Source organism: Cetorhinus maximus, chromosome 19 (genome assembly GCF_964194155.1).
Source record: "Cetorhinus maximus chromosome 19, sCetMax3.hap1.1, whole genome shotgun sequence".
Classification (NCBI taxonomy): Eukaryota; Metazoa; Chordata; class Chondrichthyes; order Lamniformes; family Cetorhinidae; genus Cetorhinus; species Cetorhinus maximus.
The window spans coordinates 19,898,776-19,925,898 of record NC_135897.1 but is presented as its reverse complement, the minus strand read 5'-3'; the positions used below and the strand labels follow the sequence as shown (position 1 = coordinate 19,925,898).

General features: G+C 41.7%; 1 protein-coding gene across 1 annotated transcript; it reads left to right on the top strand.

Annotated features, from left to right (window-relative positions):
* Nucleotides 1–927: 927 nt before the first annotated feature.
* On the top strand, nt 928–27,123 carry LOC144693675 (S-arrestin-like). The gene is made up of 9 exons (XM_078563552.1): nt 928–1,059; nt 1,925–2,060; nt 4,642–4,726; nt 7,680–7,752; nt 12,888–13,025; nt 17,685–17,762; nt 21,764–21,787; nt 22,951–22,997; nt 25,981–27,123. Exons 1-9 carry the CDS (start codon nt 977–979, stop codon nt 26,100–26,102), a joined length of 786 nt encoding a protein of 261 aa, XP_078419678.1. The 5' UTR covers nt 928–976; the 3' UTR covers nt 26,103–27,123.

Genomic DNA, 27,123 nt, shown 5'->3' with positions numbered 1-27,123 from the left:
GGAGGCCCTGCTACATTAAGAAACGAGATAAAACATCTATAGTAGGAACTATAATGGACTCAGGCATTGAGTGCCTAACAACGAAGGACGTCCCACTACTCACCCCCCCCCCCTCCCCCTGCCACCACCTCCCACCACCCCCGCAGTGACCTGCAAGCAAACTCAACAGGGTTTTGCCTTTTGAGCTCCGACCATGGGTTAATACCAGTGGTGACAGGATGAGGCCCTTAAGTGGGCACTAACTTCCCACTTAGGGGTCTCAATTCACAGTGGGTTAGAGGGAAGGCCATCCACCAGCCTTTCCGCCCCAGATTTAATCAGAGTGGTGGCGGGAAGGTGGTCTGGTTCACACCCTCCCACCTGATTAAATGACCCCCTCCATCAAACTCGCCTCGGGGAGGGCCTCACACTTCACCCCATGGAGTCACTGGAGAGGGTGAAAAAAATTATACCAGAACTGTGAGGTTATACAAATAAGGAAAGGGTGAACAGGCTGGGTCTTATTTCTCTTGGAAAGAGAATGCTGAGACGTGATTTGATAGAGATTTTTAAAATTATGAAAGGATTTTATGAGCAGACACTTGTAGGGAAGAACCAATTGGAGATTATGAATATAAGGTAGTCACAAAGAACTCAAACAGGAAATTCAGAAGAAATTTATTTACCCAGAGAATGGTGAGAATTTGAAACTTGCTACTACATAGGAGTAGGTGAAAGGTCTAGATGTATTTAAGGAGAAGCTAGATACACATATGAGGATTATGCTGATAGAGTTAGATAAGGAAGAATGGGCAGAGACTCAGTTGGAGCATGGACTGCTCGAACTGAACGGCCTGAGTTCTGTATATTCTGCATAATTCTATGTAACCTAGAACGATTCAGCACCAGTGAACCTGTACCGTGGAATGATTCAGTGATTCATGAACCTGTACCATAGCCTACCCTTCCTGCTAGATAACTATGATTCCTGATCTTTATGTTTTCTCTGCAGTTCTGTTCCGTAGATTTTGAAGTTCTAGCTTTCTGCGTGAATAATCTGGAGGAAAAGATCCATAAAAGGTAAATGAGGAGGAATACGTTGCATTCTGGAAGGCAATTGAACCTGATATATCCCTCATATACTGTGAAAATAGTCAAGTCTCTAACATCATTGTGGTAACGGTAACACATTCACTGCAATTTATTGCTTCATGCCTTGTGCAGTGCACAATTGAACCAATTGGTTGCACCAATCTGTTCAATTAATGGTTAGAGTATTACCGGCTGAAAGGGGATCAGCAATGTGCAGATACATAGAACTGTGAACTGTCACTCAGTGAAACCTTGCTATAAACTACCTGCTGCTACGTGTACAGTGTGAAGCACTCACCAGGCCTCGTGTAGTTAGTAACTTGAAGAGGACTTGGTAGTAAGGGGTTGCGGGGTGGTGGGATTAGACACTAACCTTTCACCACAGATACAGCCAAATCCAGCCCAGACTAAAGAGATGAAATTGTCTGGTTATATTCAGGGTTAGTGTTAGTCACTTGGATAGAAAGCAACACTAGACTATACCTAATTCAGCATCAATGGGCATTCAATTAGCAATTTCAAGAAGCCACATATGGTGGTGTGAGAAAAGGAAAATTGCCCCATTGGTCTCTTCAGCATGTAGCTAAGGAATATTGTTAGGACAGTATCGTGTGTAGAGTAATAGGGAGCTTGACTCTGTATTTATCTCATATTGTACCTGCCCTGGGAGTGTTTGATGGGACAGTGTAGAGGGAGCTTAAATTATGAAATTTTAATCACTGCACAAGTGAGCGTTTAATGACAATCTAGCAACTTTCATGATATATATTTTTAAAATTTTAGTGTTGGTCATGTTTTACATTAACTTCTTCTTGTTGCTCACTGATTTTGTTTTCCTTCTTTATTTTTCCAGGAGCTCTGTGCGTCTGACTATCCGTAAAATACAGTTTGCTCCAGATCAGACTGGGCAAAAGCCAACTGCTCATACCAGCAAGCATTTCGTGATGTCAGACCAGCCACTCCACTTGACGGCTTCTCTGAATAAAGAGGTGAGGGACACCTGACAGAAAATACTAACTAAACAATGCCTCACTCTTTGAATGGCGAAGAAAGTGTGTATCAAGATGTGAATCAAAAGAAAGATGGGAAGAGGAATAGGTCATTCTATTAGATCATGGCTGATCTGCACCTCAACCTCATTTACCCGCCTTTGCTCCATATCCCTTAATACCAATTCCTAACAAAATCGATCTCAATCTTGAAAACTGCAATTGTCCTCACATCAACACAAGCTCCAAATTTCTACTACTGTGTGTGTGAAAAAGTGCTTCTTGATTTCATTAGTTTATGGCCCAGCACTAATTTGAAGATTATGTCCCCTTTTCTTCATTCCCCCATCAAATAAACCTCTATCTTCGAGATGCAAGGGAATGCAATCCAAGTTTTTGTCACCAATCTTCATAATTTTGAACTTTTAAGCCTTGGCGTCATTCTGATGAATCTGTGTTGAACCTCTGCCAAACTTAATACATGTTTCCTAAGGTGCAGTGCCCAGAACTGAATGCAGTTTTCCAGACAGGATCTGACTCCAGCTTTATACATCTTCAGAACAACTTCCTCCCCTTTGTAATTCAGCATCCTTGAGATAAAGGCCAAGATTCCAGTAGCCCTTCTAATTGTTTTTATACCTATCTACTAGCCTTCAATGATGTGTCTGCTTAGACTCACAATCTCTTTGTCCCGTTACAGTTCTTAGTTCCTCACCATTTCCTCACCATCTGATTTCACTTTTCTCGAGTCTAAAGTGCATGATCTCACACTGGTCCGCATTGAAGTCTATTTGCATTGTTTTTCCCACTCTGCCCCTGTTCCTTTGTAACTTCTTGCTCCCATCTTATTATTTACCGTCCCTCCTGACCTTCACAGCAAGTCAAAATACAGAGTGATAATTTTGATCAGACATAGAGTTTAATGAGTATAATTTATTTTGGTATTATAGTACAAAATAATGAACATGCTTCCCCACATCAGTGGCTTGAACAAAATGCCTCCAAACTATATTCCTATATTCCCCCTCAATACCTCGCCAAAGCTTACCCTCACAGCTTTCTGTTTTAAAAACCTGCCTGACTTTACAGTGTTTATAGCTGACTTCCTGTATTACTCTTTCTTCACAGCCAAAAGAATCAGAGACTTCCCGACACAATGGTTGTCCGGTCTTTATTAATTGCTGAGATAGGCTAATGAATTGCTTATAACTTGCAGACTTTAAGAACATTATGTCAAAGCTCAGCTCACTAGTATGTTAACCTCCTATCACCTCAGTGCTTGTATTTAACAAAAAAAAGCTTGCATGATACACTTTTATTTAAAACCCCAAAATTTTAAACTTAATTTTCAGTTTAAAAAAATTGCAAAAAGTGGCACCCTCTACAATGGGTAAGATATATAGGAAATCCCCTGATCAGGTTCAGCATGGGTTAGATCCATGAGGTTCCTCTGCAGAGCCCCAAAAATTAGCTCAGCTCTCTAACCTCAGTAAAGCTCTCTTTATTCTTTCAGTGTGATAGTTCACAGCAGTCATCTTGAGTTGTCTTTGAGTGTGACAATGAGCAGAATATTTTGATGGCCGTATCACTGGTGCCTCACTAGCAGTGAATGTCTTATTGGAAAATTGTGGCAGCATTCTGTTGATTTCCTTGATCAGCCCACTACTGCATGCAAGGCCACATGTTCTAGCAGTTTAGTGTCAAGCTTGGGGCAAGGGGAGTTTTTGTACTGTGGACCAATGTCCTGACAATGGCTGGAACTTTACTGACCTGTCGCAGCAGGAACGGGGCCGTAGAATATGGTGAGCCATTCTAAACTCCATTGACTTCAGCGGAACCATAAAATCTTGCTGGATTAAAATTCCGCCCAATGTGTCTATGACACGCATGTCAGAAAGGACCAACCTTCATCTTTTCTGCCAAGTTGTAAAGCAAGAGGAAACCCATTGTAACAGTCTGTCCGTCACAAAGAAAGCTACTTCCTCTCATCTCTCTTGGCTGCATTTTAACTTGCATCCTACTGTGTAACAGCAATGTTCTAAGCCATCTTGACCTCCTTATTCTGTATACTATACCTTGATTGTAACTCTCTCATCCGTCCTTCTCGTCTCATTAAGAAAGCCACCCTGATAATCTGGTACTGACAACCACTTCAATGAATATGTATGGTCCCGATAGCTTGGTTGGTAAATCCAACTTCTAACTGAGCTACAAGAGATCTCAGATCTGAACCACAATTAGCTGATTTCAGCCAGGGCAGTGGTTTGCTCTCTACCATTGGCCTTAGTGCCACTAGGTTATGGAGGAAAGAATTCAGCTTCATTGCCTACTCCCAATCAGTACCCAATGATTCTTGCTGGTGCTTGTGATCATGAGACTCAAGTGAGGATAGAATTGGGCTTGGTTGTGATGTCCCAGCAGTTGGATGGCCTCGAGACACTCACTAGGTTCAGATATGAAGGATGAGACTTGGATGAGGCACTAGAGCAGGCAGCAGCTGGGAAGCCAGGTTCCCTGAAAGAAAGGAGAAAGTTGAAACCAAAGGGCTGCATTTGAAGTAATGATTATATTCATTCCTCAGGTATTCTACCATGGAGAGCCCATCAGTGTCAATATTGAAGTGAATAATAGTTCTAAAAAGGACGTAAAAGGCATCAAAGTATCAGGTATGGTGATGTTTTGATTATGGACTATCAACCCGGAGATCATGAGTTCAAATTCCACCATAGCAAGTCATAAAATTGAATTTAATAAATCTGGTAATTTGAGGGCTTGTATCAGAAAAGTGACCATGAAAGCTGCTAAATTGCCATAATAACATAACTGGCTCCCTGGGGAAGAGAACTTGCCACTTTATCTGGTCCAGCCTTCATGTAATTCCAGTCCCACACTACAGGGTTGACTCTTACCACCCTTAAAATGGCCTCTCAAGGCATTCAGTGGTACAAAGCATTGCTACATTCGGGAAGAAGGGCCACCACCTTCTCAAAGCAATTGCAAGTGGACAGTAAGTCCAGCATTGCCAAGAAGAAATTTTAAAAATGAACAGCTGGACAGCACTTCCACTCTGAGATTACCAATTCCTTTCACTGACTTCCAAGATTGTTGCACAAAGTGAAACACTTTTCCAATTTTGAAATATGATTTAGCAAGAAATTATATTGTGTGTAAAAGCCCTTAAGCAACATTAAGCTCTTAAATCTAATAATTCTATTGAGATGTGTTTGGGTAAACAATGCTAACTAGTGAGTGTCTGGGTAAATAGTGCTAACTAATGAGATTCTTAGTAAACAATGTTGGATTTGTGAATCTGAGTAAATAGTGCTAACTAGTTATTCTCTGAGGAAACAGTGTTAAAAGGCAAGTTTCTGTGCAAAGAGTACTTACTCATGAGTCTCGGGTAAACAATACCAACTAATGAATAAAAGCAAAAAACTGCGGATGCTGGAAATCCAAAACAAAAATAAAAATACCTGGAAAAACTCAGCAGGTCTGACAGCATCTGCGGATAGGAGCACAGTTAACGTTTCAAGTCCGAATGACCCTTCAGCAGAACTAAGCAAAAATAGAAGAGAGGTGAAATATAAGCTGGTTTAATGGGGGGTGGGGTGGGACAAGAAAAGCTGGATAGAGGGCCAGTGATAGGTGGAGATAACCAAAAGATGTCACAGACAAAAGGACAAAGAGATGTTGAAGGCCAACTAATGAATCTTCGAGTAAACAGTGTTAACTCGTGAGTCTTGTGTAAACAGTGTTTACTAATGAGTCTCTGAGTAAACAATGTGGGATTAGTAAGTCTCTGGGTAAATAGCAACAGACTGGTAAATGCCTGAGTAAACAGTGCTAACTGGTGAGCACTCATGGCACCCTAATGAGTGTCTTGATACACACCATAGCAAGCTCTGAGAGAACTAGCTGATGGCAAATGACAGCTAGAAAAGGGTAAGCAGGCGGCAGTGTAGTACAGTCATTATTGATTCACTTTATTTTGGACACATCTTGGATACAATCACTGTAGAAACTTGAGAGTTTTCAGGTGTGAACTAGTCCACTCCAGACACGGATATGCAACCCCCAACTTCCATTTCCTTCCTTACCTTCTCTCCTTCCCTTCACATAGATTGGTGTAGTACTTACAACAGAGAAACAGGCTGTTCAGGCCAGTTGACCCATGCTGGTATTTATGCTCCACAAGAGCCTGCTCCCACCTTTCTTTATCTAACCCCATCAACATCTCCCTCTATTCTTTCTTCATATTTCCCCTTAAAACATCAATGCTGTTCACCTCAGCTACTCCATGTGATAGAAGCTTCCACATTCAAACCACTCTGGGTAAAGAATTCTTCTGAATTCTGTATTGGATTATTTAGTGACTTTTTGATATTTATGGCCTCAATTCTGGTCTCTCCCACAATGGATACAATTTCCCTACATATACTTTAGTCAACATTTTCATAGTTTTAAAGATTTCTATCAGGTCACCCCTCAGTCTTCTCTTTTCTAGGAAAAAGACCTCGAGCTTGTTCAAACTTTCCTGATAGTTAATGCCTTTCCATTCTGGTTTAATTCTAGCATTTTGTGTTAGCTGTGGCTGAGTGGGTAGCACTCTCACCTCTGAGTCAGAAGATTGTGGATTGAAGTCTCCCTCCAGGGACTTGAGCACCAAAATCTCAGTGGCCAGTCCAATGCAGTACTGAAGGAACTCTGTGATGTTGGAAGTTCCATCCTTCAGCTTGGACATTAAACCTATCTGCCCTCTCAGGTGGGTGTAAAAGATCCCACGGCACTACTTCAAAGAAGGGGAGGGAAGGTATCCCTGGTCCTCCTGGTCAACCTTCATCCCTCAATCCACATCACTAAAGAAACATTTATCTGGTCATTATCACATTGCTCTTTGTGGGAGCTTGTTATGTACAAATTGGCTGCCTTGTTTCTTAAATTATAACAGTGACTACAATTCAAAAAGTACTCCATTGGCTGAAGAGCATTTTGGGATATCCTTGAGGTTGTGAAAGGCGCTATATAAATGCAAGTCTTCCTTTCTTATTCTAGAAATTTTTTATACCTTTTTCAGTGCTTCTACATCTACTGTATAAAACTGCTCACTGTACTCTAACCAAGCACTAACAAAGGTTCTTTATAAGTTTAACATAACTTCCCTGCTTTTCAATTCAGTTTGTTTAGAAAAACTTACTTTTTGAGTGGCTTTATTAACCTGCATCACTAACTACTTTTCATGATTTATTTATCTGTACCACCAGATCCCTCTGCTTTTCTACCCCAATTAGACTCTTATTATCAAGTTGTATGTGGCCTCCTCATTCTTCCTACCAAATTATACTGCCTCAAATTTACCTATATTGAAGTTCATTTGCCAATTATGTTCCCATTCTGCGTGTTAATTCATGCCTTCTTGTATATTGCCATTGTATTAATTATACCCCCCAATTTTTTGCCCTATACAGGTTTTGAAACTTCCCAAAGACCCAATTTTAATTCGTTCAAAACCCATTCACTTACACCAAGTTAAAATTCAAGTTTGTTTCAGAATGCGAAAGATTTTTCCAACTACAAATACTGTATATTTAGTGAGTCTGAATATCTTTTCTTTGTTCTCAGTTGAACAATCGACTAATGTGGTGCTGTACTCAAATGATAAATACACTGAGCAGGTTGCTGTGGAGGAAGCAAAGTAAGTAAAGCACTTTGGTAGTACAATAAAAGCCTCGTTGGGTGACGATGATCAAAAACCCTGTAGAATGACTTGAACTCTGTGGGACAGCCTAGACTCTATAGGATGTTAGGAATCCCTTAGAATGTCTGGTGCCTAATACAATGACCTAGTCCCTCTGTAGTAGCTGGAGCCCTGTAGCATGGACTCGGTCCTCCAGGAATGTCTGGATGGTGAGGATTGACGGTCTGCAGATCAGTTATAGCTCTTTGAGTTAACTGTGAGCGGTTGAAGTGCCACAGAGTGACCACTGTAGCAGATCAAACAAAAATTCCATTCCACCCATTCACAGCTCAGTTTGAGGAGATAGAAATCACAGGGCCCTGGTATAACAAGGTCTAATATTTCTGCAGGAGTTCTCCCAACTCTGGCAGACAACAAAAAGTGGGGGTAGAAAGGGGATCATCTAAGGAGCTACGTTTGTTAAATTTGTATGCTAGTTCAGATACCAGTGATGTGGACCAAAAGGATAACACACAGGTGGATAACCATGCACGATATTGAAGAGCAAGTTGGTTACCCTTAGGGATTACAGGTAAGACTAGGTGAGAGATGATTATAGGGGATCCTGCAATCAAGGGAAAGATAGTATCTCTCCTAACATTTACCAGGCCCACCCCTGTCTCTGCTCATTCTGCTGTCTCATCCATGCCTTAAGTGCTCCAAAACACTCCTGGCTGGCCTCCCACCTTGCATTCTCCATAAACCTGAGTTCACCCAAAACCTGTGCTCGTTGACTTACATTGGCTCCTTGCCCAGCTATACCTTAATTTTAAAATTCTCATTCTTGTTTTCAAATCTCACCTCACCCCCCGATGGCCTGGTTTCTCTCTATTACTGTAACCTCCTGCAGCTTTGCAACCTTCCAAGTTCCATGCACTACTTCAATTCCAGCCTCTTGCGCATCCCTGATTTTCATTTCTCCACCATTCGTGATCGTGCCGTCAGCTGCTTAGGGCCAAAGCTCCAGAATTCCCTCCTTAAACCTCACTGCCTCTCTATCTCATCCTTTAAGATGCTCCTTAAAACTTCTCTGCCCAACTTATCCTAATATCTCCTCATGTGCCTTTATATCAATTTTTGTTTGAATGAGCCTGCGAAGCACCTTGGGATGTTTTACTACATTAATGGTGCCATGTAAATGCAGGTTGTTGTTTTCACATGATCCAGAGTGTTGAATGTTGTGTTGCTTACCAAGTGGCATCGCAGAGCAAATACAAAGGGCTCCAGAATGGAATGGTGAGCAGAGGTCATGGTTCACATGGGAACCAATGATATAGAGAGTGAGTAGGTTCGAGGTTGTGCAAAAGGATTTCAAGAAATTAAATTTCAGATTAAGGAATAGAACCTTCTGAGTACTAATCTCTAGATTGTCCCCAGGGTCAGGTGCTGGACTAGTTAAGAAGAGGAAGGTTAGGACTGTCAGCATATGGCTGGAAGGAGGATGTAGAAGAGAGGGTTTTCGACTTCTCGGGCACACCTTTGGGGCTAGGGAGTTTGTACGGATGGGATAACCTTTATTTCAATTGGAGAAGCACCTGTGTCTTTGTGTAAAGGATAGAGCAGAGGGGAATCTGGTTAAGGAAGTGGAAGGGAACAATCCACACAATACATCAAGAAATATGAAAAGACCAGCAGATCATATAGGCAATGCGGTGGCAATTACCCAGATAAGAATTTTGTGCATAACTGGATGTGGCATACAAAATAAAACAAGCGAATTAGAAGCACAAATTGAACTTAAGGGTATGATGTAGTGGTCACTACAAAAACTTTGCGATGAGCTGGACATGATTAGGCTTTAAGATGTTTGAAAAGGACAAAAAAAAAGCTGGGAAAGGAGGGGGAGTAACAACCTGAAGAAAATACACAATTACAGTGGTGGATAAAGGGAATTCAGTAAAATTACTTAAGCAGTGGAAACACGCTAGATAGCGTTAAGGAACAGCAAAGGATTTGTTGTTGGGGTTGTCTATAGATGATCTGATAATGTCTTAGTAGAGAAATAAAGATAAATGGAGATCAGGGAAGCATGTAGAAAAATCAATGTGGTTACAATAGGAGAACTTAATTTTCACATAAACTGTGATAAGCAGAACAGCTCAAGTAGCAAAGTTAATTTATTTATCGAATGTGCTCAGAGCAATCTTCTAGATCAACAGCTCAGATTATGCTACTAATGGTACCCACTCATTTATATGTAAATAGTACAGCAACTTCAGTTAAGAGGCAGATGCGCAGTTAAACTCAAATATCCAAAGTTACTGATCAAGTTTGTAATTTGTTGGAAGGTATGAAAATGAGAGTGGGGATCGAGGGAGCATATTCTAATTCGTGGGTTATGACAAGTGGTGTTCCTTAACCAACTGTACTTGGCCTCAGCTTTTTGCTTTATATATTAATGACTTGGGACAAAGGAGTAGAGAGTTGTATGTCCAAATTTACAGATGAAACTTAATTAGGAGGCGCAGTACATGGGGCAGAATTTTTCCGTTGGCGAGCTGGGGGCGGGGCCCACTCACCGACGCGGGATGATGTTGGGAGGAACCCTCGACCTCATCCCACCCCATTTAAATATTCAGGAAGGCGGGCAGACAGCGAAATCAGCTGCGGGCCCGCCGACCGGTCAATGGCCAATTGAGGCCATTGACAGGATAATTAAGCCAATTAAAGGCCCTGCCCATCCAACCTTAAGGCTGGCGGGCAGGCCAGGAGCCCCAGCGGGCTTCTGAAAAAACATGAAACCTCATTCACTGGCGGGATGAGGTTTCATGTCCGTTTTAAAAGACTTTAATAAAGTTTATGTGCACTTTATTAACATGTCCCATCTCGTGTGACGTTGTCACATGAGGGGGACATGTTAATAATTTTTTTATTTTTCTATTTTTCAACTTTCAAAAACTGTCAGCGATCTCCCTGAGGCAGAGTGCGAAAGAGCGCACTCTGACAGTTGGGGAATTCCCCCACCCCGCCACAGGAAGCGCATAGTTCTTAAAATGGCGGCGGGGCCCGCTTTGGTGGCGGCGATCGGCTGCCCGCCCGCCGCCGAGCCGGTGGGGCCCGCCCGCCCATCAAGGGCAAAATTCTGCCCATTGTGTTGAGTAGGAAATGACAAAGGGTCATAGAATAAGCGAGAAGGAAAAACTGTATCAGATGGAGTTCAATGTGGGGAAGTGTGAGGTCATCCACTTTGGATCCAAGAAAAACAAAATCAGAATATTTTATTAATATGGAGAAATTAATATTGTGGAAAGACAAAGAGATTTAAGTGTCCATGTACCCAGATCATTAAATACTGAAGCACAGATCAAAAAGTAGTCAGGAAGGCTAATGGAGTGTTGACCTTTATCCTAAGAGAGATGGACCATAAAAGTGAAAATCTGTTGCTTCAGTTACACAGAGTTTTGGTCAGACCCCATTGTGTTAATTGTATTCAATTTTGGATTCTAAACCTTAGGGAAGATAATTGGCTTGAAGGAAGTAGAGCACAGATACACCAGAATGATCCCAGGGCTTAAAGGGTTAAATGAGGACAGGTTGCTCAAACTTGGTTTGTATTCCCTTGAAACTATTTTCTCTTTGGTGGAATCAAGAACAAGGGTGTATAATCTTAAAATTGGAGCCAGGCCATTTAGGCATGAAATCAGGGAATCACTTTTGCAAATGGAGTATTGGAAATCTGGAACCCTTTCCACTAAGAGGCTGGGGGTCAAATGAAATTTTCAAGATTGAGGTCAATAGATTTTTGTTTGGTAAGGGTATTAAGGAGGAGGTCTTGTGGTGCAGTGGGTAAAGTTCCTGTGCCTGAGCCAGAAGCTCCGGGTTTGAGTCCCTCTCCAGGACTTGAAGGCCATGGAAGGCCATTCATAACACAGCCAAACAGGATTGATTATCAATCTTTCCAAAATACTTATGACAGGTGGTAAGAGCAGGAGAGTCTCCTGGGTCAGCTTTGTTTGATGTACAGGGGTGCCCCTCAAGCTATAGCCTCTGGTGACAGGCTAACAACCCATTCCAGGAGAAAACTAGCTATGGAAACAGACATAAGAACATGCTTTGCCTGCCTCATGAGTGAACCAAGTCAGAAGGATATTGAGGGAGATGAAACAAAGGTGGATAAATGGGGTATAAGATCAGCCATAATCTAATTGAATGGTGAAACAGGCTCAAAGTTTGACTGGTCTACTCCTATCCCTATGCTCCTATCCTATGTTTGATGGGAGATTGGTGGAAACTCCAGCGCAATGATGCAGTTTCTTTGGGATTTCCATTGAAGTAAGACCAGGAGAAATCCCACAGAAATTTGACCCCAGGATGTGTTTGGCCAGTCGCCAAGCCAATCACCATCAAGACCCCTGTACTGGGGAGGAGAAAATTAGCCAGGGATCCAACTCCTGATCATCAGTAGTGACCCTGACTAGAAGGGATTTGTGTGTGGGGATCATGTTAGCATTGTCTATGGTCACAAATTAAAATCCCATTTTATCCCTATCAGCCCTATACAATCTAGGCAGTGAACTGGATAAGATTGTGTTCGAGAGGATACAGTGCATCCTACCTATAGGGACCAATCCCAAGATCAACATCTCCTACCAGAAGAACACAGATCGTCACTATTTGACCACAGTGTGGTATAAGATATGAGGCCTGGCCACATTAGGGTGACCACAACTCTGGTTTTCAACTGGATGCTCCTTTTTTGTTTGGTGATCCTTAGGTACTGAAGATAGTTTAAGGTCTTTGAGGGCTGGACAGAATGTGGAAATCATGCACTATGGGATTTTTCCTTCCCAATGTACTGTCAATCATCCAAAATCTCACCCATCCAGTTTTGGACTGGATAGAAAATGGTTAAATAAGGTACGCAATTCTCTTATTTCCTGTGGAGGAAATAACGTTAGTGTCTGAATACCTGTGACTTCAGTGTGTCCAACAGGCCTTTCAGGAGTCTCTTCTCGATGTAGCTCAAGGTGGTCAGGGTCCCTCACAGTTTGGTAGGTAGTATTCAGAAAGGCTGATGTGTTGTAGGATGCAGGATATTTGGTTACCATTGATTAGGTTTGTATTTCTAAATATGAACATTTCTTTTTATTCAGTGACCAGATTGCTGCAGGTTCCAAATTCTCGAAGACACTTAACATTTTGCCATTAATGGCCAACAACCGCGAGAAGCATGGCATCGCCATTGATGGCAGAATCAAACAAGAGGACACTAACCTGGCTTCTTCCACCATGTAAGGGAATCAGGTTTGACTTGGGGGAGGGAGGGCAATGTGGACTGTGAGAAAGGGAGATGGGGTGCAGAGAAAGACTGAAGTGGGGGAGATTGGCTGGGGGAGGAAAGGAGATGGACATGGAGCAAATGTGAAGGAGAGAGCTCGAGTGGCTCTGGGCCTAGGTGGATCAGCTTCAGACTGTACCATCTCATCCAGGGCGGCAGCAGCCTGGGCTAGCTGGCTGACAAGGAACAGCAGGGACACTGGCAGATGGGTGGGGTGGGAGCGTGAATGCTGTCATAGAATCATACAATCATAGAATGGTTACTGCACCGAAGGAGGCCATTTGGCCTGTTGAGTTCATGCTAGCTCTCTGGAAAAGCAACTCACCTAGTCCCACTCCCTGCTTTTTTCTCGTAGTCCTGCAAATGTTTTTGTTTGAGGTAATTATGCAACTCACTTTTGAAGGCCTCGGTTGAATCTGCCTCCACCACACATGGTGTATTCCAGATCTGTACTCCAGATCCTAACCACTCGCTATATAAAAAGTTTTCTCCTCATGTCACCATTGCTTCTCAATCACCTTAAATAGTTGTCCTCCAATTCCCAACCTTTCCACCAACGGAAACAGTTTCTCCCTATTTACTCTGTCCAGACCCCTCATGATTTTGAAACCTGCTATAATTCTGCTCTTTATCTTCTCCAAGGAAAATAACCACAGCTTCTCTAATTTGTGCATGTAACCGAAGTTCCTCATCCCTGGAAGCTTTCTTATGAATCTTTTCAGCACCATCCCTAATGTATTCACATCCTTCCTAACATGTGGTGCCTTTAATTGGAGTCAATTCTCCAGTTGAGTTGAACCAGTGTTTTATAGAGGTTCATCATAACTTCCTTGTCTTTATACAACTTGCCCTTATTTATAAAGCCCAGTATGGGGTATGTTTTAGTAACTGTTTTCTCAGCCTGTCCTGCCACCATCAATGATTTGTGCACATATGCCCCAGGTCCCTCGGGTCATGTAAACAGCCGGGTTAGGAGCAGGAATAGGCCACTTGACCCCTCGAGCCTGCTCCACCAATCAATAAGGTCAGGGCTGATCTGATTGTAACCTCAGCCCTACATTCCTGCCTACCCCTGATAACCTTTCACCCCCTTGTTTATCAAGAACCTATCTAGCTCTGCCTTAAAAATATTTAAAGACTCTGCTTCCACCGCCTTTTGAGGAATAGAGTTCCAAAGACTCACAACTCTCTGAGAAAAAACTTCTCCTCATCTCTGTCTTAAATGAGCGGCCCCTTATTTTTAAATAGTGACCCATAGTTCTAGATTCTCCCACAAGAGGAAACATCTCCACCCTGTCAAGACCCCTTAGGATCTTAAAGGTTTCAATTAAGTCACCTCTTATTCTTCTAAATTCCAGCGGATACAAACCTGTCCAGCCTTTCCTCATAAGATAACTCGCCCATTCCTGGTATTAGCCTAGTAAACCTTCTCTGAATTGCTTCCAACGCATTTACACCTTTCTTCAAATAAGGAGACCAGCACGGTACACAATACACAATACAAATCTCCAGATACACCCCTTTAGCATTGTACCCTTCATTTTATTTTGATCCTCTTCATTCTTCCTACCAAAATGAATCATGCCTCACTTCTCTGGATTAAATTTCATGTGCCACTTGCCCACCCATTCCACCAGCCTCGCATCACAAGTGAGGCTTCCTCCCTGGCCTATTACAACAAACGCAGCACCATCAGCTCCCGGAAGATCCAGACCACCATGCGCCTTCTGCTGCCCGGGGAACTGGCCAAGCACGCCGTGTCGGAAGGGACAAAGGCGGTGACCGAGTACACCAGCTCCAAGTAAAACTCCACAATGGACTGAGAACCATTCCTTCCACCAACCTGTCTAAGTCCTCTTGAAATTTATCGCTATCGTCCTCCTACTTCGCAATACTTGTAAGTTTTGTATCATCCACAAAATTTGAAATTGTATGCCAAAGTCTAGATCACTAATATGGATTAAGAAAAGTGGTGGTCCTAACACTGAGCCCTGGGAAACTCCACTATAGAACTTCCTCCATTCCCAAAAACAACAGTTCACCACCGCCCTCTGTTTCCTGTCACCCAGCCATCATAGGATCCATGCTGTCACTGTTACTTCTGCTCCAAAATCTTCAATTTCTGTTATTATTGGTTTTGGTGTGGTATGTGTAGTCATGCTCCTGGGTTTACTGATAAGGCTGTTAGCAAACTCTATATTTTAGTTAACATTATGCTAACTATTTACAAGGTAGTCCCTACACAATGCTCTACCGAGAACAATCTCTCTCCATGCTCTATTATCATGTGATCTTATGCCACTGATGATGTAGACTATATATTTAACACGTTCAACAGTAACCCTTCATACTACACAATTTTGCTGACAAGCCTGTTATAGAGCACTCTCTCAAATGCCTTTGGAAGTTCATGTACACCACATCAACTGCATTACCCTCATCACCCATCTCTGTTACCTCATCAAAAACTCAAGAAAGTGGAACACAATTTGCCTTAAAAAAAATCTGTGCTGTTATTCCTTAATTAATCCAGATTTGTCCATATGACTTTTTTCCCCCCAAACTAGCATTTCTAAAAGGTTTTCCTCTGCTGAGGTTAAACTGACTGGCCAGTATTTGCTAGGCTTATTCTTACACACTTTTTGAGCAAATGTAACATTTGCAATTCTCCTGTCCTCTGGCACTATCCTTGTACTTAAGCAGGATTGGAAAATTATGACCAGTGCCTCCACAGTTTCTACCCTTACTTCCCTCAGTATCCTCGGATGCATGTCATCCAACTCTGGTGACTTATCAGCTTTAAGCACAGCCTAGTCAATACCTCCTCTTTATCAATTTTTAGCCCATTCAGTGTCTGAACGACTTCCTCTTTCTGTATAAAAACAAAAAGCTAAAAGCTACTGCGGATGCTGGAAATCCAAAACAAAAACAGAATTACCTGGAAAAACTCAGCAGGTCTGGCAGCATCGGTGGAGAAGAAATCAGTTAACGTTTCGAGCCTTCACGACTGTGAAGGCTCGAAACGTTAACTGATTTCTTCTCCACCGATGCTGCCAGACCTGCTGAGTTTTTCCAGGTAATTCTGTTTTTGTTTTCCTCTTTCTGTATGACTGGGACAGCGTTTTCTTCCTCAGTAAAGACAGATGCAGAATACTTATTTTTTGTACCTCAGTCATTCCCCCTGTCTCCATTCATAACTTCCCTTTTCGATCCCTAATCGACCCACCCCTCCTTTTACTACCTTTTTACTATTTAAATGCCTATAGAAGACTTCTATGTACCCTTATATGTTAGCTGCCAGTCTCTTATATTATTTGCTTCACTTACTTATTTTTTCATTTATCTCTGAACTTCCTATATTCTACCTGGTTCTCAATTGTGTTATCCACTTAATACCTGTCATATTCATGCTTTCTGCTTTACCTGACTCTCTATCACTACTGTCATCCAAGGAGCTCTGGATTTGTTTGCCCTACCTTTCCTCTGCATGGGCATCCCCCTCGACAGTAACCAAACAATCTCCTTTTTAAAGGCAACTCATTGTTTCATTACAGTTTTTGCCGGCCAGTTTTTGATTCCAATTTGCCTGGACCAAGGAGAGTAAGTTGTGAGGAGGATACAAAGTGTTTTAAGAGGTTATCCAATTTAATCCCGTTTGTGTCGGCTCTGCATTAGATTAGAACCCAAGTTCCAAAGATGAAAGACTGATATGAAATGCACTGCATGATCCATTCTGCTCCCACTGCATTTTGACACTTGTGCACAAACTGTATTGGATGAGAAACCTAATTTGAGTTCTTATTGGGTTGTAAAGTGTGCAGCTTTAATGCCCAAGGTCATGAAGGAGTGACACAGGGTTTGGCCCCTCTACTGGCACTGTGACAACATGCTGGCTTCAAGACAGGTTACACTAGCAATGGTTCCAATTCGCCACTAAGAACGCACTAGGCCAAGGACAGAATTTCTGAGTGACAATAAAGATTTGCTAATGATATTTAAATTCATGTTTCTTATAGAAGGTTTACAACTAAAACTTTAGATTTATTTGAGTTCAAAATTTGTTTTTGAGTGGTAGCAACTTACACAGGCAAATCACACAAAACATCCACTTTCTTAGCTCATGACTGTGGGCTTCACGTCCTTTTCGAAATCTGAGACCCAGGCCCATAGTACAGAATACCATTTGAAAGGTTCTAGCCTGTTCTACATGGCACCAGGTGAAGACAGTAGGACACAAGGTGAAGGGACAAGTGTGCACAACACCAGGTGAAGAGCCAAAGTTCTCAGTCAAAGGGCATCAGGTGACAATAATAGATAATACACATATGAAGTACAGTAGCAAGGGCAGGACAGCTGGTAAAGGGTCTAGGTTCATACTGCAGGACATGAGGTGGGGGATCAAGGTTTATAGTGCAGGATAGGTACCAGGTGAAAATTAGAAGGGAAGATCACAGAGATCATGGAGTAGCGTTTGGATGCTCTGAAGCTTGGGTTTGAGAAGATTGTAGCAGGAAAGGAAGATTGAGGGAGAGGAGGAGATCCAGCTAGTTTGAGGGCCTGGGATTGATGCAGTGCCTTAATACCGGTGTAACTTGTCTTTTCTCTGTTTCAGTTTAATGGAAGGAACTACCAAGGAGGTTCAAGGGATATTGGTGTCCTATACAGTAAAAGCCAGCGTGATAATTCCTGGGTGAGTGATGTGTATCAATACTTCTTTAAATTCCCAGGACATTTTATACTCAAAATTCTAGATGGAGTCTTGTTATAATAACTCTATCTGGTCCTACGTTAAGGTTTTTATTTTGCTTGATAATAGGTTGTCTTTGTTACGTTCATACCCACTGAGGGATATCAGAAATGTTCAAACCCACCCACACAGGAAGTGTCTGAACCCTTTCATGGATAAACCATTTGAGTCTCAATGTGAACCTAATTAAACTATAGTCACTGCTTCCTAAGGTGTCAGACTTGGCTTAGTGGTAACTGTCACAAACAGAAGTTATTTGCTCTCTTAATGCCTGTAATCAGTTTGTTTTGTATATAAAGAGGTGTGTCATTTCTCATCCTTGAAGTGTGTGTTCCAATTAAATAATTCAGCAGCAAGGTTTTGTGAATTTAAAATAAAGACAATTATTTATTCTCATATAGTTCTCCAGAATTAACGCAATGTCACGCACTCGGTCTCACGCACGGACACACAGATTGAATACAGATAAAGATAGTCGCTTGGTAGTACAGAACTTGAGTATTGCTGAAAAAAGAGACATGCTGTCCGAAGCTTTTCGTCTTGCACTCATCAGGACAGATTCACAAGAATACCAAATTTAAAGGGAACATCAATTTCTACTGCATGAGAAGAAGGTGCTGATTGGTTGGTAAGAGAATGCACAAGGGAACAGTTAACTGCCAAGCTTTTGTTGAAATTCAAATCAGGCAGGTCAGCGCTAATTGATCAAGTCATTGCCATGGGGAATTAACCAGGGAATGGCTGTCCCACAAGCTTTTGTTTAGTTGAAAAATGTGCAATGCATCAACAAGCTGTTTCTGTTTGCAAAGGGCGGCACTGTATGTGAATAAATGTAGCATCTAGCATAAAGAAGTGATCCACACTGTGAGCCAACTAATAATCTTAAATTGGTTGTCAGTGTAATTTTTTGACAGCATGTTTCTCTTTTCAGCAATGCAGATAAAGATAGTGCACTTTTACAGAGTACAGTTAATTCTGTCTCTGGTTTATGTTTTCTGATCTCCCACGTGGCAGGCCTATGGTTTCTTGAATGGATTTGACAATTTAAAGTTGAAATGAGGGTCTTATAAAGAGAAGGGTTTACAGCAGATTGTGAGGTTTCTTGTAATCGAATATCTAGGAGGCTGGTTCTCAGGTGAACTTTGAAACTGGAACAGGTTAAGTACTTTGGCTGCTTGATGATTTGCAGCTAGTTTCAGAGTCTGGTTCTCAAACTGGCTGATTATTGCTGGTTCTTTAAAGGCAACGGTGGCAGATTCTTTCTCTGCAGCTGTTGTCTTATCAGTGTTCTACTTCAGTCTGCCCAGGTCTCTTCTGTGTCTTAGGATAATAATGGATCTTAGTATTGGAAGGTAATTTCGGTAGCATGGTCAGTGGCCATTGTCCACTCAGAATGGCTTTAAGTTAAAAGGCCATTGATATACAATAGGAGGTAGATGGTGGTCTTTCACACTTGTGGATAACTGGGCTCATCAGCTTCTTTGATGGATAGAGTCTAGAAGTCCAGTGATTCTATGTTCTAAGTAAGCTTCAAACAATGGCAAGTGTGAATTCCACAGATAACATTCGTCTTGCTATGGCCATTCTAGGGGAAGCTCCCACCCATAGTTATTCAATTTGGAACTTTCCAGAAGCTTAATAGTCTGTGTTGCATAGTAAAGGTCACCTGACCCCTTGGCAACCATCTTCACAGTTTATCAGTGTCCGTTTTAAATAAATAAAACATTTCTTGCTCCAGATAAAAAGCAAAAAACTGCGGATGCTGGAAATCCAAAACAAAAATAAAAATACCTGGAAAAACTCAGCAGGTCTGACAGCATCTGCGGAGAGGAACACAGTTAACATTTCGAGTCCGTATGACTCTTCAGTCCTACTCAGGCCCCCTCCCACAACTTTTTTTTTTTGGTACATTGATAACTGTATCAGTGCTACTTCATGCTCTCGTCTGGACCTGGAAAAATTCACCTTCTCCGACACTTCCCTTCCTTGACTCCTCTGTCTCCATTTCTGGTGATAGACTGTCTACCAATCAGTTCTGTTGAAGGGTCGTGAGGGCTCGAAACGTCGACTCTTTTCTTCTCCACCGATGCTGCCAGACCTGCTGAGTTTTTCCAGGTAATTCTGTTTTTGTTTTTAATATTTATTACAAGTCCACTGACTCCCGCAGCTATCTCAACTACATCTCCTCACACCTTGCGTCCTGTAAGGACTCCATTCCATTCTCCCCATTTTTCCATCTCCGTCGCACCTGTTCTGACGGTGCTACCTTCCATACAATGCTTCTGATTTCTTCCTTTTTCCTCAGCCAAGGATTCCCCCCCACTGCAGTTGACAGGTCCCTCAATAAACGACAGTTCCAGAAGCTTTTATATGAGCTCAGTCCATGTGTAAAGTTATGAATATGACACGCTTTTACTGGGTATGGCATAACATGCTTGCCTCTAATGAAGATGATTCTAGATTTAATTCCCATTTCAGTGCAAGGTGCGGCATAGAAACATTGGGCGGAATCGCCCGTGCCTGCTTGTGCCGGGCGTGCTCGGCAGCGCGAGCGGACAATATGGCAAGGCGGCCAAAAATCAGTTTCACGACATCTTGAAACCAGTTTGCAATCGTCCGCTCAGGCCAGCGATGGAAAATAGGAGCAGGAGTAAGTCATTTGGCCCTTCGAGCCGGCTCCGCTATTCGACATGATCCTCCATCTCAACACCATGTCCCTTGACAACTTTAGAGTCCAGAAATCTATCTATTTTCTTCTTAAAAAGTGTCTTGGCCTCCACAGCCTTTTGTGATAGAGAATTCCTCAGGTTCACCACCCTCTGAGTGAAAAAGTTTCTCCTCATCTTAGTCCTAAATGGCCTAACCTCTATCCTGAGATTGTGACCCCTTGTTCTAGACCACCCCCAGCCAGAGGAAACATCATCCCTGCATCCAGCCTGTCCATCCCTGTCAGAATTTTATATGTTTGAATGAGATCCCCTCTCATTCTTCTAAACTCCAGTGAATACAGGTCTAGTCAGCTCAATCTCTCCTCATTCAACAATCCTGCCATCCCAGGAATCAGTCTGATGAACCTTCGCTGCACTCCCTCTATGGCAAGTGTATCCTTTCTTTGGTAAGGAGACCAAAACTGCACACACTACTCCAGGTGTGGTCTCACCAAGGCCCTGTACAGCTGCAGTAAGACATCCTTGCTCCTGTATTCAAGCCCTCTAAAAATGAAGGCCAACATACCATTTGCCTTCTTAACTGCTTGCTGCACCTGCATGCTTACCTTCAGCGACTGGTGTACAAGGACAACCAGGTCCCTTTGTACATCAGCATTTCCCAATCATTAACCTAAGGCACTGTCTGCTCTTTCAGGTAGACGTAAAAGATCCCATAGTACTATAAAAGAAAATCAGCAGCGTTCTTATGATGTCCTGGCCATTATTTAGCCTACAACCAATACCACTAAAAATAGATTACATGGTCATTATCTTGTTGCTGTTTGTGGAACCTTGCTTTGTGTAATTTTGCTGATGTTATTTACCATATTACAATGATTCAAAAGTATTTTAATGGAATAATGAAGCCAAACTCTGTTTCATTAATTTAACATTTTGCCTTGAGATAAATTGCTTTAATTTCCCTGATTGATAAGATTGTTACACAGGTAAAGAGGAGTGCCCAGGAACAAGGGGGTCTATTGTGATGCATCTGACATTTTCACAGTTCTTTAAATGTCACACTGCTCTGCTACATCTACACTCAATTGTTTCTTTTATCAAAACACTCCCTGGACCCTCTCGACACTATCTACTCTCTGCTGTGTCCATGGTTAATATATTCCCCACATTCTTCACCTTCTGTATGAAGTAGTTAAACATAAATTGTCTGAAATGAATTCAAATATATTAGACCCTTTTGAAAATATTAACTTTGCTGTTTTTCCTTTCTCGCAGCTTGCTGGGTGACATAACAGCCAGGTGAAGTAATGTTCTATAAATTTATCAATAGTTATTCTTAAATTAATTATAGCTCTTACTAAATAGAGCAATTTTACTCTGATGTGAAACACATGCATTTAACCAATGGGGAACCTAATCTTCCTAAATATTTCATATCCTGACTGATCCAGTAAATTCTTCTGTATTGCTATTGAATGATTTGTTTTAATAATCACCATATACAGACATGGAATCATAGACGTCACAACACAATAGGAGGACATTGAGCCCATTTTTTGAACCAATGCAAGCTCTGGCTGAGAGTAGATAGCTTCAGTTATTGTGTCTAACAGTTACAAGGCAACAGCACCAGAAGCAGTCGTTTGGTAGTACAGAACTTGAGTATTGCTGAAAAAAGACATTTTGTTGAAGCTTTTCATCTTGCACTCATCAGGACAATCACAAGAATACCAATGCCAGGGGAAGCAAAAACTTTATACTGTATGAGAAGAGAATGCTGATTGGTTGGCAAGCGGACTCTGATTGATAGAGGCATTGCCATGGAGAATGCACCAGTGATTGCAGTTAACTGCCAAGCATTGTTTGAAATTTAAACCAGCTTGACTCTGGTCATTTGGCGGAGTGAATCATCCACCCTTTGTAGAACCTGCTTGATTTTTATCCTATTGATTTGATTCTACAACAGGTCTGCCAAATGATTGCCCAGGCAGGGAAGGTGAAAATTATGTTCTTGAGCACATAATCTAGGCTGACACCAGTGCAGTAGTGAGGAAGTGCTGCATTCTCAGAGGATTAGTCTTTTAGATAAGCAGTTAAACATTCAAATGAATATAAAAGATCCCATGGCGCTAATTGAAGAAGAGTAGGGAAGTTCATTTGATGTCCATTTATTCCATTGCTGTTTGTGGGATCTTTTCTGTGTGCAATTTGGCTGCAGCATTTTCTGACATTACAACAGTGAATACACATTTTGAAAATACTTCATTGGTTGTAAAGCTTTTTTTGGAGGTCATTAAAGACTCAATATAAATGCAAGCTTGTGAATTCTTTTAGTGGGTAGAGGAAATTTGCACCCCAATAAGTCTGGTTGGATATGGTTCAAAGTCATTGATGTGTAACCCAATGCAATTGCAGTATTGATGTTTTAAAGCCTCATTTTCTGATACTTTTTCTTCCTGCAGCGATGTCACAGTGGAAGTACCTTTCCTGCTTATGCACCCCAATCCTGGTGGGTATTAACTGTCAATAAGACATTATGGAATCTAGCTCCTGACTGCCATTCTCTAGTTTGCTAAGATAGCCTAGGTATTAACTCGACCCAGAGCTGCCCATGTGACAGGACCTTGCACTGGGTACAGGTGCAGAAACAGGAAGTGCAATGGAGACCTGAGGACCTTCTGACTAATACTGAAAGGCGACACTCTAAAGTCCCTGAAACCTGAAATGGTGTTTGTGAGAGAATAGGAAGAGATGGTCATTTGTTGCCACCTGCTTTCTTCAGGTTGGTCCTGGGACCTCTTCAGATTCTCTACAGGGGTCCCTGATATAAATTGCACCGCCAGCTTTTGTGGTACCCCTTCCCCCCCACAATTTGAGTGCATTTAAAATCTTTTGGGTTGGGATTGAATTGGGAGCAAATGGCCAGTTGAGCGATCCATAGGGATTATATGTCATTGTAATATTTTGTTGGACCAACAGGAGTGGCATTGAGTTGTCCCAGTGTCATCTGACAGGAGTCAACATTTTAAGTGCCCCTTTAAGGACACCACAAATATAATAACCAAACAATTAAATGAAATTTGTTTAAATAAAACAAATGGAACCTTAACAATTAAATCAATATGCTATTACTAATGTTTATAAGACATTTTATGCACTGTGGAGGCCTCAAGCATAGCAGTGGACAGTGTGTGCTCGAAGTGATTTGGGAATGGGTGGATGGGAATTCTGTAACGAGATTAAGATTAACGAACAACTTTGCACTCCCCAATTGGCTCAGTGTCAAATGTCCTGCCCTGGTGTCACACTGAACCATACAAAATTGGAAGGGAGTCCAGGACCAGGTAAGTTTTGGGGATCTTAGGGCAGGGAGGGTAGGTGAGACCTGGGGTGGTTGGACAGAAAGGAATTAGGATGCCGGTGGAAAGGCTAGGGTGGGGTGAGGGGAGCGGAAGGAGGACCTGCGGTGACCGGACCTTATGGGCGGAGAGGGCACCCGATTAAAAGGGGACTGTTGATAGAGGGACCTCCCACCACCGAGCCTGCAAATTGAGGCTGGGTGGGAAGCAGCCCTTAAGTGGTCAATAATTGGCCACCCTGGGGCCTCAATTGGGGCAAGGGCGGGTGGGCTGATCTAAGTATCGCCCGCCCCAGCAAAGAGTTCGAGCGGGAAGCCCATCCGAGGAATTTTACGCTCACCCCCCTCCCCCAACCTACAAACCTGCCAGCGGGAGAGCGTAAAATTCTGCCCCATGTTTCTATGTGGATCTTTGTATGTATGTGTCTTTATGTTATGTGCACTCTTGTGCACCTGTGTGTCAGTATGTGTGTCCTGTGTCTCTATCTACATGCCTCTGCTCCTGTGTATATGTGTGTACTATTATTGGACTCACACTAACTCTTTTTTTCTTTTCTCATCTCTCTGGTTCTCTCACCATGGGATCCATTGATAGAACTTAACAAGTAAGAAGCTATTTTTTTTAAAAATAATCCTTCCTTGTTCCTTTGCTAGATGGAGTAACCCCAAAACAATCATATTAAAAAACTGATTTAAATAAGTTATGTTTGCCCTGGTGTAATGTATGAACGGGTGGGCTTTGTGTGAAACACTAAAGCTCCCTAGGAATTAGCTTCTTTTTGTATTGTATAATCCCATCTTTTACAATGTGCTGGACAGCTGCCATCCTGTAATATGATAAACTGATGTGATTACAGGTCACAGTGAGAAGGCTAATTTGCCTGACAGGGGTTTGACCTTTGTTAAATAGGATTTAGACTTCAATCAGGAGGAGTTGGTCATCAGTTAATAGAAACTAGTCTTCACCGAATGGTTTTTAGTCTGCTAACAGTGTGATTAGGTGTTTGTTCTATTTGATTTAGCCTTCAATGAATTGACTTTAGTCATTAATAACCAAGAATTATTCTTTATTGGCTAAAATTTGCTTTTCACTATTTTGAATTTCATTGATATTTAGTTTTCACAGTTTGGGTCTCGGCTTCATTGGGGATTTAGTCTCTATAGAATGGGATTTAATCAATAGTGAGTGGGTTTATTCTTGATTGTGGGTTTTCATCCCATGGAGCTTAGTCATCAATAATGGGAATTATTTATTTGTTGGGATTTAACTTCTTGTTTTGATTTGCTTGAGTTAGTTATTTTAAATAGATTTGCTCCACACCTCCATTAAAACAGCCCACATAGGAAATCCATGCCCATACATTAAGAATGCATATGTCAGTGTTAGATATATATTGAAAAATGCTTAATTTTAATATTAATTGGGATTAACTTTTTGTTGGTTGTGAGCCTTGACTTGGATTCCTTTTGGGGGTGTATGTTGGGAATTTTCTTCCGGGTTATCCTGATTGGCTGCTGTAACTTCAGTGGAAGATCAATCAACACGCTGTTTACTTTAGAACAGGAGGATACCATTCAGCCCCTTGAGCCTGTTCTGTGCCATTCATTGAGATTATAGCTGATCTACATATAACTCTATCCGCCACGGCTCCTTTATATCGATGTATAGCAAAAACCTCAATCTCAGATTTTAAAATATTAATTGAGTTCGCAGCTACTGCTTTTTGTGGGAGAGAGTTCCAGACTTCTTCTACCCTTTGTGTGAAGAAATTGTTCCTCAATTCTCTCCTGAAAGACCTGGCTCCAAGTTTTAGGATTGTGTCCCGTGATCCCCGATACTCCTCAGCAGTGGAAACATTTTCTCTCCGTGAATTTATCCAGGAGTTTCTGTCAAAGCTCCGTTGGCCATTTAAGTGATTCTTTGAGGATGTTCCCAGAATAATGTTGTTCTTTTAGCTGAGTGTATCCTTCACTTGGTTTTGATTTCGTCTTCAGTGGGGGCGATTTAATCTGCATAGGTTGGAATTTATTGTTTAACTGGAGTCTCATTTAGTATGTCTCATTTAGTAGTTACATGGGAGGAAGTTGTGAACATGACTTTTCTAAACGGAAACTCTGCTGGCTTTATCTTCAGAAACCCAGAAGATGACGACATCGCTATTGAGGATGACGCAGAGGCTTCACCAGCGGATCCAGAAGATGATGAATGACCGCTGCCACACCCTGTCTAGCCATGTAGACTTCACTTGTTTGTAGCTCAATTAAATATGGCTGAGAACTGATTAATTGTTTAGTGGGATAAGGCTTCCGATTTCTTCACCTGACCCAGGAAGAAGTCAGGAAAAATTCTTTATTCAGAATACGGGGCAGGTAAATCATGGGAAGGAAGTACTTTATGAAGCTCTTCTGGCTGTGGGTTGATTTCAGTTTCAGAGATATGTTCAAATTCCAAGAAAAGAATAAAAATTACACAAAGATTAATTAAATATTTTCAAGTTGGGTCATTAACTTGAAAGGAGGATGACACAGACTTACTATTTTATGGTAATTAACTGAATTATCACTTGATAAATTTGCATAGATTATGTGGCAATGGTGAGTCCTTCAGAGTAAATGACGGCAAATATCAATGGCAAAGAGTGCAGAGGTTATTGTCAGCCATGAAACCCACTGCACAGAAAGTGAATGATTCAAAGTGGAGTAACACCACTCCTGCAAACTCTATGAGACATGTATTCCAAAAACAGGAAACATGCATGAAAGAGACTAAGCTCCCATAGAGATATAGAGAATTATCTTAACATCAGTCTCACAGGCTATAATGTAATTTGATTCAAGTTCAAAATTCACTGTTCTCCATAAAAACATCTAAAACCTTGAATCAGGTTCCAGGCTTCGCAGTCCAAGGTATCTATTATTTTGTATATAAACTACACAGACCCATCAAATAAATTCCAGCGTATAACTCATTCTCAGGAATCTGTTTTTCTATAGATATAAACCATACAAACCCATTGATTAGATTCCAGCCTCTAACTTGTTCCCAGCACAAACTATTATAACCCTGTCAGCTTCCAGCCTGCGTCTACCTCTGAAACAATGATTGTATCAAATGTCTGACTCCCTCTTCAAGAGACCTGGTTACTATTTCTCCAACTAATCCTCAAGGTGGCACATATTGATCCTTCTCATAGGAGTAAGGAAGCAGTCGGATATTCTGGTTGTGGTTTTATTACTTATTTGCGTCAATTAGCTTGAAATAAAAATGCATTCAAAA

What these genes read in the sequence shown, in the direction of transcription:
- LOC144693675 (XM_078563552.1), top strand. Translation starts at nt 977, where the DNA reads ATGTTTTCTCTGCAGTTCTGTTCCGTAGATTTTGAAGTTCTAGCTTTC. An exon ending in GCCAGCGTGATAATTCCTGG is followed by an intron (nt 17,763 to 21,763) that starts GTGAGTGATGTG and finishes CCTTTCTCGCAG; the next exon opens with CTTGCTGGGTGACATAACAG. An exon ending in GCTTATGCACCCCAATCCTG is followed by an intron (nt 22,998 to 25,980) that starts GTGGGTATTAAC and finishes CTTTATCTTCAG; the next exon opens with AAACCCAGAAGATGACGACA.